The following is a 17,013-nucleotide window of genomic DNA, read 5'->3' on the forward strand; positions in this document are numbered from 1 at the left end:
CTGCAACCTCCATCAGCCCCACAACCGCAGCTACGACCCTCAGCCCCACAACTGGACCCACAACCATCAGCCCCACAACTGAATCTATGACCCCCAGCCCCACAGCTGGACCTTCGACCATCAGCCCCACAACTGGAGCTACAATCCACAGCCCTACAAGTGGAGCTTCAACCCTCAGCCCCACAACTGAATCTTCAACCCTCAGCCCCACAACTGGACCCACAACCCTCAGCCCCACAACTGAATCTTCAACCCTCAGCCCCACAACTGGACCCACAAGTTTCAGCCCCACAAGCGGAGCTACGACACTCAGCCCCACAACTGAATCTACGACCCACAGCCCCACAACTGGAACCACGACTTTCAGCCCCACAACTGAATCTTCAACCCTCAGCCCCACAACTGAACCCATGACGCTCAGCCCCACAACTGGATCTATGACCATCAGCCCCACAAGTGGAGCTACGACTCTCAGCCCCACAACTGGACCCACAAGTTTTAGCCCCACAACTGTGGCTTCAACCCTCCACCCCACAACTGGACCCACAACTCTCAGCCCCACAACTGCAGCTATGACCCTCAGTCCTGCATCCAGCCCCACATCTGAAACCTCCTTCAGCCCCACAAGTCAACCCACAACCCTCAGCCCCACAATTGGAGCTATGACCCCCAGCCCCACAACTGAATCAACGACAATCCACCCCACAACTGGACCCACAACCCTCAGCCCCACAAGTGGATCTACGACGCTCAGCCCCACAACTGGGGCTTCAACCCTCAGCCCCACAAGTGCAGCACCCAGCCCCACATCTCTAACCAGCCTTACATCTGAAACCAGCCCCACATCTGACACCTCCTTCAGCCCCACAACTGGACCCACAACACTCAGCCCCACAACTGCAGCTACGACCCTCAGCCCCACAACTGAATCTTCAACCTTCAGCCCCACAACTGGACCTACAACCCTCAGCCCCACAACTACAGCTACAACACTCAGCCCTACAACTCCATTGACGACCCTCAGCCCCACAAGTGGAGCTTCAACCCTCAGCCCCACAACTGCAGCTACAACACTCAGCCCCACAACTGGACCCACAAGTTTCAGCCCCACAACTGTGGCTTCAGTCATCCACCCCACAACTGAATCTTCAACCCTCAGCCCCACAAGTGGATCTACTACCCTCAGCCCCACAAGTCAACCCACAACCCTCAGCCCCACAATTGGAGCTACGACCCTCAGCCCCACAACTGCAGGTACGACCCTCAGCCCCACAAGTGAACCCACAACTGTCAGCTCCACAACTGGACCAATGACCCTCAGCCCCACAACTGAATCTTCAACCTTCAGCCCCACAACTGGACCTACAACCCTCAGCCCCACAACTGCAGCTACAACCCTCAGCCCTACAACTCCATTGACGACCCTCAGCCCCACAAGTGGAGCTTCAACCCTCAGCCCCACAAATGGAGCTATGACCCTCAGTCCTGCATCCAGCCCCACATCTGAAACCTCCTTCAGCCCCACAAGTGGACCTACAACACTTAGCCCCACAACTACAGCTACAACCCTCAGCCCTACAACTCCATTGACGACCCTCAGCCCCACAAGTGGAGCTTCAACCCTCAGCCCCACAACTGCAGCTACAACCCTCAGCCCCACAACTGAATCAACAACCCCCAGCCCCACAACTGGACCTACAACGCTCAGCCCCACAATTGGATCTATGACCGTCAGCCCCACAACTGGAGCTACATCGCTCAGCCCCACATCTGGGCCCACAACCTTCAGCCCCACAACTGCAGCTTCAATCCTCAGCCCCACAACTCTATTGACGACCCCCAGCCCCACAACTGGACCCACCACCCTCAGCCCCACAACTGGATCTATGACCGTCAGCCCCACAAGTGCAGCTACGACTCTCAGCCCCACAACTGGACCCACAGGTTTTAGCCCCACAACTGCGGCTTCAACCCTCCACCCCACAACTGGACCCACGTCCCTCAGCCCCACAACTGCAGCTATGACCCTCAGTCCTGCATCCAGCCCCACATCTGAAACCTCCTTCAGCCCCACAAGTCAACCCACAACCCTCAGCCCCACAATTGGAGCTATGACCCCCAGCCCCACAACTGAATCAACGACAATCCACCCCACAACTGGACCCACAACCCTCAGCCCCACAAGTGGATCTACGACGCTCAGCCCCACAACTGTGGCTTCAACCCTCAGCCCCACAAGTGCAGCACCCAGCCCCACATCTCTAACCAGCCTTACACCTGAAACCAGCCCCACATCTGACACCTCCTTCAGCCCCACAACTGGACCCACAACCATCAGCCCCACAACTGCAGCTACAACACTCAGCCCCACAACTGAATCTTCAACCTTCAGCCCCACAACTGGACCTACAACGCTCAGCCCCACAACTACAGCTACAACACTCAGCCCTACAACTCCATTGACGACCCTCAGCCCCACAAGTGGAGCTTCAACCCTCAGCCCCACAACTCCATTGACGACCCACAGCCCCACAAGTGGACCCATAACCCTCAACCCCACAACTGAACCCACGACCCTCAGCCCCACAACTGGATCCACAACCCTCAGCCCCACAAGTGGATCTACGACACTCAGCCCCACAACTGGGGCTTCAACCCTCAGCCCCACAAGTGCAGCACCCAGCCCCACATCTCTAACCAGCCTTACATCTGAAACCAGCCCCACATCTGACACCTCCTTCAGCCCCACAACTGGACCCACAACCCTCAGCCCCACAAGTGGATTTGTGACCCTCAGCCCCACAACCGGAGCTCCAATGCTCAGCCCCACAACTGGACCCACAACCCTCAGCCCCACAAGTGCAGCACCCAGCCCCACATCTCTAACCAGCCTTACATCTGAAACCAGCCCCACATCTGACACCTCCTTCAGCCCCACAAGTGGAGATTCAACCCTCAGCCCCACAACTGGACTCACAACCCTCAGCCCCACAAGTGGAGTTTCAACCCCCAGCCCCACAACTGAATCTATGATTCTCAGCCCCACAACTGGACCCACAACCCTCAGCCCCACAACTGAACCCACGACCCTCAGCCCCACAACTGGATCCACGACCTTCAGCCCCACAAGTGGAGCTACAACCCTCAGCCCCACATCTGGACCCACAGCCTTCAGCCCCACAACTGGAGCTATGACCCTCAGCCCTGCATCCAGCCCCACATCTGACACCTCCTTCAGCCCCACAAGTGGACCCACGTCACTCAGACCCACAACTGCAGATACGACCCTCAGCCCCACAAGTGGAGCTACAACACTCAGCCCCACAACTGGACCCACAACACTCAGCCCCACGTCCAAGGCTTCAACTCTCAGCCCCACAACTGCAACGACGACCCTCAGCCCCACAACTGGACCCACAAGTTTCAGCCCCACAACTGAATCTTCAACCCTCAGCCCCACAAGTGGATCTACGATGCTCAGCCCCACAACTACAGCTTCGACCATCAGCCCCACAACTGAACCCACAACCCTCAGCCCCACAACTGAATCTTCAACCTTCAGCCCCACAAGTGGTTCTACAATGCTCAGCCCCACAACTGGACCCATGACTCTCAGCCCCACAACTACAGTTAGGACCCTCAGCCCCACAACTGGACCCACGACCTTCAGCCCCACAACTGAATCTTCAACCCTCCCCACAACTGGACCCACAAGTTTCAGCCCCACAACTGGAACCACGACCCTCAGCCCCACAACCGGAGCTACGACCCTCAGCCCTTCATCCAGCCCCACATCTGCAACCAGCCCCACATCTAAATCCAGCCCCACATCTAAATCCAGCCCCACATCTGCACCCTCCTTCAGCCCCACAAGCGCAGCTACGACCCTCAGCCCCACAAGTGGACTCAGCCCCACAACTGAATCTATGACCCTCAGCCCCACAAGTGGACTCAGCCCCACAAGTGGAGCCATGACCCTCAGCGCTGCATCCAGCCCCACATCTGCAACCTCCTTCAGCCCCACAACTGCAGCTACGACACTCAGCCCCACAACCCCAACCACCCCCAGCCCCACAACCCCAACCACTGCCAGCCCTACAACCACCCCCAGCCCCACAACCACCCCCAGCCCCACAACCCCATCCACTTCCAGCCCCACAACCCCAACCACTGCCAGCCCTACAACCACCCCCAGCCCCACAACTATAACCAGCCCCACAACCCCAACCACTGCCCACCCCACAACCGCCCCCAGCCCCACAACCCAAACGACCCCCCACCCCACAACCACCCTTAGCCCCACAACCACCTCCAGCCCCACAACCGCAACTACTGCCCACCCCACAACCCCCAGCCCCACAACCACCCCCAGCCCCACAACTGCAACCACTGCCAGCCCTACAACCACTTCTAGCCCCACAACCCCAACTACCCCCCGCCCCACAACCACCCCCAGCCCCACAACCCCAACCAGCCCCACAACCCCCCACCCCACAACCACCCCCAGCCCCACAACCCCAACCACTGCCCACCCCACAACCACCCCCAGCCCCACAACCCCAACCACTGCCCACCCCACAACCACTCCCAGCCCCATAACCCCAACCACCCCCGGCCCCACAATTGCCTCCAGCCCCACAACCCCAACCACCCCCCGCCCCACAACCACCTCCAGCCCCACAACCCCAACTACTGCCCACCCCACAACCACCCCCAGCCCCACAACTGCAACCACTGCCAGCCCTACAACCACTTCTAGCCCCACAACCCCAACTACCCCCCGCCCCACAACCACCCCCAGCCCCACAACTACAACCAGCCCCACAACCCCCCACCCCACAACCACCCCCAGCCCCACAACCCCAACCACTGCCCACCCCACAACCATTCCCAGCCCCATAACCCCAACCACCCCCGGCCCCACAGTTGCCTCCAGCCCCACAACCCCAACTACCCCCCGCCCCACAACTACCACCAGCCCCACAACTACAACCAGCCCCACAACCCCAACTACCCCCCGCCCCACAACTACCACCAGCCACCCCACAACTACAACAACCAGCCCCACAACCACCACCAGCCCCACAACTACAACAACCAGCCCCACAACCACCACCAGCCCCACAACTACAACAACCAGCCCCACAACCACCTCCAGCCCCACAACTACAACAACCAGCCCCACAACCACCACTTCCAGCCCCACAACCACCACCTCCAGCCCCACAACCACCACCAGCCCCACAACCACCACCAGCCCCACAACCACCTCCAGCCCCACAACCACCACCAGCCCCACAACCACCACCAGCCCCACAACCACTTCCAGCCCCACAACTACAACAACCAGCCCCACAACCACCACCAGCCCCACAACTACAACAACCAGCCCCACAACCACCTCCAGCCCCACAACTACAACAACCAGCCCCACAACCACCACTTCCAGCCCCACAACCACCACCTCCAGCCCCACAACCACCACCAGCCCCACAACCACCACCAGCCCCACAACCACCTCCAGCCCCACAACCACCACCAGCCCCACAACCACCACCAGCCCCACAACCACTTCCAGCCCCACAACTACAACAACCAGCCCCACAACCACCACCAGCCCCACAACCACCCCAGGTACGTTCCTCCCCCCATCCCCTTATCTCCCCCCCCTCCTCCGCCCCATATTCTCCTGCCCCACTGATTTCTCCCCCTTTATTCCCCCCTATAGGGCACTGTGAGAACGGGGGCAGCTGGATCAATGGGGTCTGTGTGTGCCCCAATGGATTTACAGGGGAAACGTGCAGCTACGCAGAGGATCGGATCGACACCACAGCCGGTACCGGCCCCATAGCGGCCATAGGGCCCCATAGCAGCCATAGGGCCCCATAGGATCCATAGGGCCCCATAGGATCCATAGGGCCCCATAGCGTCCGGGTTTGGGGTTATGGGGTGTGAATAGGGCCCTATAGGACCCCATAGGGCCCCATAGAGGCCATAGGGCCCCATAGGGTCTGGGTTTGGGGTTATGGGGTGTGAATAGGGCCCCATAGCATCCATAGGGCCCCATAGGATCCATAGGGCCCCATAGCGTCCGGGTTTGGGGTTATGGGGTGTGAATAGGGCCCCATAGCATCCATAGGGCCCCATAGGATCCATAGGGCCCCATAGGATCCATAGGGCCCCATAGCGGCCATAGGGCCCCATAGCATCCATAGGGCCCCATAGCATCCATAGGGCCCCATAGGATCCATAGGGCCCCATAGCATCCATAGGGCCCCATAGCGGCCATAGGGCCCCATAGCATCCATAGGGCCCCATAGCATCCATAGGGCCCCATAGCATCCATAGGGCCCCATAGCGTCTGGGTTTGGGGTTATGGGGTGTGAATAGGGCCCCATAGCAGCCATAGGGCCCTATAGGGCCCCATAGGATCCATAGGGCCCCATAGGATCCATAGGGCCCCATAGCGTCTGGGTTTGGGGTTATGGGGTGTGAATAGGGCCCCATAGCAGCCATAGGGCCCCATAGGATCCATAGGGCCCCATAGGGTCTGGGTTTGGGGTTAGGGGTGTGAATAGGGCCCCATAGGATCCATAGGGCCCCATAGGATCCATAGAGCCCCATAGGGTCCAGGTTTGGGGTTATGGGGTGTGAATAGGGCCCCATAGGATCCATAGGGCCCCATAGGATCCATAGGGCCCCATAGCGTCCAGGTTTGGGGTTATGGGGTGTGAATAGGGCCCCATAGCATCCATAGGGCCCCATAGCATCCATAGGGCCCCATAGGATCCATAGGGCCCCATAGCATCCATAGGGCCCCATAGGATCCATAGGGCCCCATAGGATCCATAGGGCCCCATAGCATCCATAGGGCCCCATAGTGGCCATAGGGCCCCATAGCATCCATAGGGCCCCATAGCATCCATAGGGCCCCATAGGATCCATAGGGCCCCATAGCGTCCGGGTTTGGGGTTATGGGGTGTGAATAGGGCCCCATAGCGGCCATAGGGCCCCATAGAGGCCATAGGACCCCATAGGGTCTGGGTTTGGGGTTATGGGGTGTTAATAGGGCCCCATAGCGGCCATAGGGCCCTATAGGGCCCCATAGGATCCATAGGGCCCCATAGCGTCTGGGTTTGGGGTTATGGGGTGTGAATAGGGCCCCATAGCGGCCATAGGGCCCCATAGAGGCCATAGGACCCCATAGGGTCTGGGTTTGGGGTTATGGGGTGTAAATAGGGCCCCATAGCGGCCATAGGGCTCCATAGGGTCCAAAAGGATCCATAGAGCCCGATAGGGTCCAGGTTTGGGGTTATGGGGTGTGAGTAGGGCCCTATAGGACCCCATAGGGTCCAGGTTTGGGGTTATGGGGTGTGCATAGGGTCCCATAGGACCCCATAGGACCCACATTTGGGGTTATGGGGTGTGCATAGGGTCCATAGGGCCCCATAGTGTCCATAGGGCCCCATAGGGTCCAGGTTTGGGGTTATGGGGTGCGAATAGGGTCCCATAGGACCCCATAGGGCACTATAGGACCCACATTTGGGGTTATGGGGTGTGAATAGGGCCCTATAGGGTCCCATAGGGTCCGGGTTTGGGGTTATGGGGGATGTATAGGGCACATAGGGCCCTATAGTGTCCATAGGGCCCTATAGGGTCTGGGTTTGGAGCTATGGGGTGTGAATAGGGTCCATAGGGTCCCATAGCATCCATACGGCCCCATAGGGTCCAGGTTTGGGGTTATGGGGTGCGAATAGGGTCCCATAGGACCCCATAGGGCACTATAGGACCCACATTTGGGGTTATGGGGTGTGAATAGGGCCCTATAGGGTCCCATAGGGTCCGGGTTTGGGGTTATGGGGGATGTATAGGGCACATAGGGCCCTATAGTGTCCATAGGGCCCTATAGGGTCTGGGTTTGGAGCTATGGGGTGTGAATAGGGTCCATAGGGTCCCATAGCATCCATACGGCCCCATAGGGTCCAGGTTTGGGGTTATGGGGGATGCATAGGGTTCATAGGGCCCCATAGGACCCACATTTGGGGTTATGGGGTGTGCATAGGGCCCTATAGGACCCACATTTGGGCCTATAGGTCACCCTATAGGGTCCAGGTTTGGGGTTATGGGGGATGCATAGGGTCCATAGGGCCCCATAGGACCCACATGTAGGGTTATGGGGTGTGAATAGGGCCCTATAGGACCCCATAGGGTCCAGGTATGGGGTTATGGGGGATGCATAGGGTCCCATAGGACCCCATAGGGCACTATAGGACCCACATTTGGGGTTATGGGGTGTGAATAGGGCCCTATAGGGTCCCATAGGGTCCAGGTTTGGGGCTATGGGGTATATAGTATATATAGGGTCCTATAGGGTTTCCTTTTTGGTGTCTTCTTCCTTCCTGTTTTTCTGGGGTTTCTTTGGGGATTTTTTTACCCATTTTTGGCTCTTTTTGCCCCAAATCCTATTAGAGACCAATGGGACGGTGCCGGTCGAGGTGCGGGTGACCAATAGGGTTTTTGAGGAGGAGCTCCTTGATAACACGTCACAACCCTATAAGAGCTTCGTGGAGGAGTTCAGCAGGCAGGTGAGACCCCAAAAGGGGACAGAGACCCTATAATGGGGATGGGGACCCCCATAATGGGGATGGGGACCCTAAAAGGGGATGGAGACCCTCATAATGGGGATGGGGACCCTAAATGGGGACCCTAAATGGGGATGGAGACCCTATAATGGGGATGGGGGACCATAAAAGGGCAGGTGAGACCCCAAAAGGGGACGGAGACCCTATAATGGGGATGGAGACCCTATAATGGGGATGGGGACCCTAAAAGGGGATGGAGACCCTCATAATGGGGATGGAGACCCTCATAATGGGAATGGGGGACCCCCATAATGGGGACCCTAAATGGGGAGGGGCGACCCTATAATGGGGACCCTATAATGGGGACCCTATAATGGGGATGGGGACCCTATAATGGGGATGGGGACCCTATATGGGGATGGAGACCCCCATAATGGGGATGGAGACCCTATAATGGGGATGGGGACCCTATAATGGGGATGGAGACCCTATAATGGGGATGGGGACCCTAAATGGGGATGGGGGCCCTATATGGGGATGGGGGACCCTATATGGGGATGGAGACCCCCATAATGGGGATGGGGACCCTATATGGGGATGGGGACCCTAAAAAGGGGATGGAGACCCCCCTAAATGGGGATGGAGACCCTATAATGGGGATGGGGACCCTATAATGGGAATGGAGACCCTATAATGGGGATGGGGACCCCCATAATGGGGACCCTATATGGCGATGGGGACCCTAAATGGGGATGGGGGACCCTGAATGGGGATGGGGGACCCTAAAAGGGCAGGTGAGACCCCAAAAGGGATGGAGACCCTATAATGGGGATGGGGACCCCCTAAATGGGGATGGGGACCCTAAATGGGGACCCTAAATGGGGATGGAGACCCCCATAATGGGGACCCTAAATGGGGACCCCAAATGGGGGATGGGGACCCTATATGGGGATATGGGACCCCATAATGGGGATGGAGACCCTATATGGGGATGGAGACCCCCATAATGGGGATGGGGACCCTATAATGGGGATGGGGACCCCCATAATGGGGACCCTAAATGGGGATGGAGACCCCCATAATGGGGATGGGGACCCTATAATGGGGATGGAGACCCTATAATGGGGTTGTGGGACCCTAAATGGAGATGGAGACCCCCATAATGGGGCTGGAGACCCCACAATTTCCCCCCATCCCCCCCCCCCAGATGGATCCGGTCTATAGGAACATTGAGGGATATCGAGGCATCGAGGTCACACAGCTCAGGTACGGGAATAGGGGACCCCAAAAGACCCCATGGGGGGGGGGCAGGGAGACCCCATTTGGGGGGGGGACCCCAAAAGATCCTATTGGGGGGGGGACCCCAAAAGACCCCATTGGGGGGGGGGGCAGGGAGACCCCAAGAGACCCCATTGGGGGGGAGGGGGGACCCCAAAAGACCCCATTGGGGGGGAGGGGGGACCCCAAAAGACCCCATTGGGGGGGAGTGAAAGGGGGGGACCCCAAAAGACCCCATTGGGGGGGGGGGGCAGGGAGACCCCAAGAGACCCCTTTTGGGGGCAGGGGGGACCCCAAAAGACCCCATTGTGGGGGGTGGGGGAGGGGGGATCCCAAAAGTCCCTATTGGGGGGAAGGGGGGACCCCAAAAGACCCTATTGAGGGGGGGGACCCCAAAAGACCCTATTGGGGGGATTGGGGGGATCCCAAAAGACCCTTTTGGGGGGGGAGGGACCCCAAAAGATCCTATTGGGGGGGACCCCAAAAGACCCCATTGGGGGGGGGGCAGGGAGACCCCAAGAGACCCCATTGGGGGGGGATGGGGACCCCAAAAGATCCTATTGGGGGGGAGGGGGGACCACAAAAGACCCCATTGGGGGGGGGCGAAGAGGGGGACCCCAAAGGCCCTATTGTGGGGGGTGGGGGGACTCCAAAATGACCCCATTGATGGGGGGACCCCAAAGGGCCCCATTGAGGGGGGGACCCCAAAAGACCCTATTGAGGGGGGAAGACCCCCAAAGACCCCATTGAGGGGGTGGAAGACCCCAAAAGACCCTATTGTGGGGGGGGGACCCCAAATGACCCCATTGTGGGGACCCCAAAAGACCCCATTGAGGGGGGGGACCCCAAAAGATCCCATTGAGGGGGGGGACCCCAAAAGACCCCATTGGGGGGGGGGCAGGGAGACCCCAAGAGACCCCATTGGAGGGGCAGGGGGGACCCCAAAAGACCCTATTAGGGGGGGGACCCCAAAAGACCCCATTGTGGGGGGGGGACCCCAAAAGACCCCATTCAGGGCAGGGAGACCCCAAAAGACCCCATTGGGGGGGGGGAGTTGAGGGGGGGACCCCAATAGACCCTATTGAGGGGAGGGGGGGACCCCAAAAGATCCCATTGTTGGGGGGGACCCCAAAAGACCCTATTGATGGGGGGGACCCCAAAAGACCCCATTGATGGGGGGACCCCAAAGGGCCCCATTGATGGGGGGGGACCCCAAAAGATCCTATTGATGGGGGGGGACCCCAAAAGACCCTATTGGAGGGGGGACCCCAAAAGACCCTATTGGGTGGGGAGGGGGGACCCCAAAAGACCCTATTGGGGGGGGGGATCCCAAAAGACCCCATTGTGGGGGGACCCCAAAGGACCCCATTGGGGGGGGGAGTGAAAGGGGGGGACCCCAAAAGACCCCATTAAGGGGGGGACCCCAAAAGACCCCATTAAGGGGGGGACCCCAAGAGACCCCATTGGGGGGGGACCCCAAAAAACCCCATGGGGGGGGGGGTGGAGGGGGGGACCCCAATAGACCCTATTGATGGGGGGGCCCCAAAAGACCCTATTGGGGGGGGGACCCCAAAAGACCCCATTGGGGGGGGACCCCAAAGGACCCCATTGATGGGGGGGAGACCCCAAAAGACCCTATTGGGGGGGGGAGGGACCCCAAAAGATCCTATTGGGGGGGGACCCCAAAAGACCCCATTGATGGGGGGACCCCAAAGGGCCCCATTGTTGGGGGGGGACCCCAAAAGACCCCATTGTTGGGGGGGGACCCCAAAAGACCCTATTGATGGGGGGACCCCAAAAGACCCTATTGGGGGGGGGGACCCCAAAAGACCCCATTGGGGGGGGGAAGACCCCCAAAGACCCCATTGGGGGGACCCCAATAGACCCTATGGGGGGGGAGGGGTTAATCCACTCTACGTCACGTGACCAGACCCCCCTCCGCCCCCCCCCATAGGAACGGCAGTATCATCGTGGATCACGTGGTGCTGGTGTCGCTCCGCGTGACGTCACAGACCGAGGAACAGCTGCAGAACGTGACGGAGAGCGTCACACAGCGCCTCCTACAGGCGGCACAGCGCAACTGCACCCAGGGTAATAGGATATAATGGGAGTCAATGGGGATATACACACAGCGCCTCCTACAGGCGGCACAGCGCAACTGCACCCAGGGTAATAGGATATAATGGGAGTCAATGGGGATATACACACAGCGCCTCCTACAGGCGGCACAGCGCAACTGCACCCAGGGTAATGGATATAATGGGGGTAATAGGATATAATGGGAGTCAATGGGGATATACACACAGCGCCTCCTACAGGCGGCACAGCGCAACTGCACCCAGGGTAATGGATATAATGGGGGTAATAGGATATAATGGGAGTCAATGGGGATATACACACAGCGCCTCCTACAGGCGGCACAGCGCAACTGCACCCAGGGTAATAGGATATAATGGGAGTCAATGGGGGATATACACACAGCGCCTCCTACAGGCGGCACAGCGCAACTGCACCCAGGGTAATAGGATATAATGGGAGTCAATGGGGATATACACACAGCGCCTCCTACAGGCGGCACAGCGCAACTGCACCCAGGGTAATAGGATATAATGGGAGTCAATGGGGATATACACACAGCGCCTCCTACAGGCGGCACAGCGCAACTGCACCCAGGGTAATAGGATATAATGGGAGTCAATGGGGATATACACACAGCGCCTCCTACAGGCGGCACAGCGCAACTGCACCCAGGGTAATAGGATATAATGGGAGTCAATGGGGATATACACACAGCGCCTCCTACAGGCGGCACAGCGCAACTGCACCCAGGGTAATAGGATATAATGGGAGTCAATGGGGATATACACACAGCGCCTCCTACAGGCGGCACAGCGCAACTGCACCCAGGGTAATAGGATATAATGGGGGTAATAGGAATATAATGGGGGTAATGGATATAATGGTGGTAATAGGATATAATGGGGGTCAATGGGGGATATAATGGGGGATTTGGGGGGTAATGGGGGGATATAAGGGGTCTATGGGGGGATATGGGGGTTAATGGGGGGTCGATGGGGGGATATGCGGGGTATATGGGGTGATATGGGGGGATACAGGGGGCAAATGGGGGGATATAAGGGGTCTAAGGGGGGATATGAGGGTAAATGGGGTATATGGGGGGTCTATGGGGGGATAATGAGGGGTAATGGGGGGTAACAGGGGTAAATGGGGGGATATGGGGGGCTAATGGGGGGATATGGGGGGTAATGGGGGGTGTATGGGGGGATATGGGGGTTCTATGGGGGAATATAAGGGGTCTATGGGGGGATATGGGGAGATATAAGGGGTCTATGGGAGGATATGGGGGGTATATGGGGGGATATGGGGGGATATAGGGAGCAAATGCGGGGATATAAGGGGTCTATGGGGGGATATGGGGGGATATAAGGGGTCTATGGGGGGATACGAGGGTAAATGGGGGATATGGGGGGTCTATGGGGGGGTAATGGGGGGTCTATGGGAGGATATGGGGGGTAATGGGGGGATATGGGGGGTAATGGGGGGTCTATGGGGGGATATGGGGGGTCTATGGGGGGATATAAGGGGTCTATGGGGGGATATGGGGAGATATAAGGGGTCTATGGGGGGATATGGGGAGATATAAGGGGTCTATGGGAGGATATGGGGGGGTCTATGGGGGGATATAAGGGGTCTATGGGGGGATATGGGGAGATATAAGGGGTCTATGGGGGGATATAAGGGGTCTATGGGGGGATATGGGGAGATATAAGGGGTCTATGGGGGGATATGGGGGGTATATGGGGGGATATGGGGGGATATAGGGGGCAAATGGGGGATATAAGGGGTCTATGGGGGGATATGGGGAGATATAAGGGGTCTATGGGGGGATATGGGGAGATATAAGGGGTCTATGGGAGGATATGGGGGGGTCTATGGGGGGATATAAGGGGTCTATGGGGGGATATGGGGAGATATAAGGGGTCTATGGGGGGATATAAGGGGTCTATGGGGGGATATGGGGAGATATAAGGGGTCTATGGGGGGATATGGGGGGTATATGGGGGGATATGGGGGGATATAGGGGGCAAATGGGGGATATAAGGGGTCTATGGGGGGATATGGGGAGATATAAGGGGTCTATGGGGGGATATGAGGGTAAATGGGGGATATGGGGGGTCTATGGGGGGATAATGGGGGGTAATAGGGGTAAATGGGGGGATATGGGGGGTATATGGGGGGTAATGGAAGGTCTGTGGGGGGATATGGGGGGTATGGGGGGATATAAGGGGTCTATGGGGGCATATGGGGAGATATAAGGGGTCTATGGGGGGATATAAGGGGTCTATGGGGGGATATGGGGAGATATAAGGGGTCTATGGGGGGATATGGGGGGATATAGGGGGCAAATGGGGGATATAAGGGGTCTATGGGGGGATATGGGGGGATATATGGGGAGTAGGGGGGATATGGGAGGTAGGGGGTGTCTATGGGGGGATATGGGGGGTCTATGGGGGGATATGGGGGGTAATGGGGCCATTGGGGTTAATAGGGACATTGGGGATATGGAGTTAATGGGAGGATATGGGGGTAACGGGGACAATGGGGTCAATGGGGCCATCAGAGACTATTGGGGGCAATTGGAGTCAATGGGGCCATTGAGTTTAGTGGGGACAATGGGGGACATTGGGGACCCTTCCCCATAGCCCCCCCCCCCAATGATGTCCCCATTGTCCCCAGATCTGTGTCTCTCCAATGTCACCGTTAAGAACGGATCCTATGAGTTCAACGCCACCGGTGAGAACGGGGGGGAGACCCCAAATGGGACCCCAATAATGGGGGGACCCCAAATAATGGGGGGACCCCAAATGGGACCCCAAATAATGGGACCCCAATAATGGGGAGACCCCAAATAATGGGGAGACCCCAAATGGGACCCCAAATAATGGGAGGACCCCAAATAATGGGGGGAATCCGACTGGGACCCCAAATAATGGGGAGACCCCAAAAGGGACCCCAAATAATGGGGGGACCCCAAATAATGGGGGGGGCCCAAATAATGGGAGGACCCCAAATGGGACCCCAAATAATGGGGAGACCCCAAATGGGACCCCAAATAATGGGGAGACCCCAAATGGGACCCCAAATAATGGGGAGACCCCAAATAATGGGGGGGGTTCAAATGAGACCCCAAATAATGGGGGGGGTTCAAATGAGACCCCAAATAATGGGGGGACCCCAAATGGGACCCCAAATAATGGGGGGGGCCTCAAAAGGGACCCATCCATTAAGGAGACCCCAAAGGGACCCATCAATGGGGTCACCGCAATAGGGACCCATATATGGGGTGAACCCAAAAGGGACCCTATATGGAACCCATTAATGGGGTGACCCCAATAGGGACCCTAAATGGGACCCATCCATGGGGCCACCCCAAAAGGGACCCTATCAGGGGGTGACCCCAAAAGGGACCCATCCATTAATGAGACCCCAATAGGGACCCATAATGGGGTGACCCCAAAAGGGCCCCATCCATTAAGGAGACCCCAATAGGGACACCACCAAAGGAACCCCTATGATGACGTCATCCCGAAAGGGACCCCCCTACGATGACGTCACCCCCAATGATGACGTCACACCCCACAATGACGTCATTCCTTCCCCCCCCCCCTCCAGCCTTCTGCCATTCCCAGCCCCCCGTCCTCGTCCTCGTCTTTCTATTACCACAATAGGGACCCACCCACAAATGAGACCACAATAGGGACCCCGTATGATGACGTCACGATGACGTCAACCCCATATGATGACGTCACACCTCACAATGACGTCATTATCCCCCCCCCAGCCTTCTGCCATTCCCAGGCCCCGCCCCCATTCTCATCCTTCTATTGCCCCAATAGGGACCCACCCACTAATGAGACCCCAATAGGGACCCCCTATGATGACATCACCCCCATGATGACGTCACGATGACGTCACACCCTAACGATGACGTCATCTCCCCCCAGCCTTCTGCCATTCCCAGGCCCCCCCCGCGTTCTCGTCGTTCTATTTCCCGTCGTTGAGCAGCGGCGGCGTCTCGTGTTTAACGAACTGCAGCGACGGGGCTGCAGGGAACCCAGACTGCCGCTGGGGGCGCTGCAGAGTCACCAGGAGCGGCCCTATGTGCCTGTGGGTAATGGGGGGTCTATGGGGTCTATGGGGTCTATGGGGGGTCCTATATGGGGTCTATGGGGTCTATGGGGTCTATGGGGGGTCCTATATGGGGTATATGGGGTCTATGGGGTCTATGGGGGGCCCTATATGGGGTCTATGGGGTCTATGATGTCTATGGGGGGCCCTATATGGGGTCTATGGGGTCTATGGGGTCTATGGGGGGCCCTATATGGGGTCTATGGGGTCTATGGGGGATCCTATATGGGGTCTATGGGGTCTATGGGGGGTCCTATATGGGGTCTATGGGGTCTATAGGGTCTATGGGGGGTCCTATATGGGGTCTATGGGGTCTATGGGGGGTCCTATATGGGTTCTATGGGGTCTATGGGGTCTATGGGGGGTCCTATATGGGTTCTATGGGGTCTATGGGGGGTCCTATATGGGGTCTATGGGGTCTATGGGGGGTCCTATATGGGGTCTATGGGTTCTATGGGGTCTATGGGGGGTCCTATATGGGGTCTATGGGGTCTATGGGGTCTATGGGGGGTCCTATATGGGGTCTATGGGGTCTATGGGGGGTCCTATATGGGGTCTATGGGGTGGCCCTATAGGGTCTATGGGGTCTATGGGGGGTCCTATATGGGGTCTATGGGGTCTATGGGGGGTCCTATATGGGGTCTATGGGTTCTATGGGGTCTATGGGGGGTCCTATATGGGGTCTATGGGGTCTATGGGGGGTCCTATATGGGGTCTATGGGGTCTATGGGGTCTATGGGGGGTCCTATATGGGTTCTATGGGGTCTATGGGGTCTATGGGGGGTCCTATATGGGGTCTATGGGGTCTATGGGGTCTATGGGGTCTATGGGGTCTATGGGGTGGTACGGGGCTGCAGGGAACCCGGGCTGCCGCTGGGGGCGCTGCAGAGTCACCAGGAGCGGACCCATGTGCCTGTGTGTAATGGGGGGGATCTATGGGGTC

The 17,013-nt window shown here is 58.1% G+C and overlaps 1 protein-coding gene across 1 annotated transcript; it reads left to right on the forward strand.

Moving 5' to 3' along the window:
• Positions 1 to 2,638: 2,638 nt before the first annotated feature.
• LOC146751119 (uncharacterized) lies at positions 2,639 to 16,053 on the forward strand (the record flags this gene model as incomplete). Its single annotated transcript, XM_085535582.1, has 7 exons — positions 2,639 to 5,634; positions 5,729 to 5,836; positions 8,470 to 8,585; positions 9,790 to 9,848; positions 11,815 to 11,951; positions 14,619 to 14,675; positions 15,887 to 16,053. Coding segments are annotated over exons 1-7 (3,462 nt in total), but the record flags the coding sequence as incomplete, so codon positions are not given.
• Between the last annotated feature and the right edge of the window lie 960 nt (positions 16,054 to 17,013).

Source organism: Coturnix japonica, unplaced genomic scaffold (assembly GCF_054131305.1).
Source record: "Coturnix japonica strain WE unplaced genomic scaffold, WE-NBRP24 Scf133, whole genome shotgun sequence".
NCBI classification, from domain to species: Eukaryota; Metazoa; Chordata; class Aves; order Galliformes; family Phasianidae; genus Coturnix; species Coturnix japonica.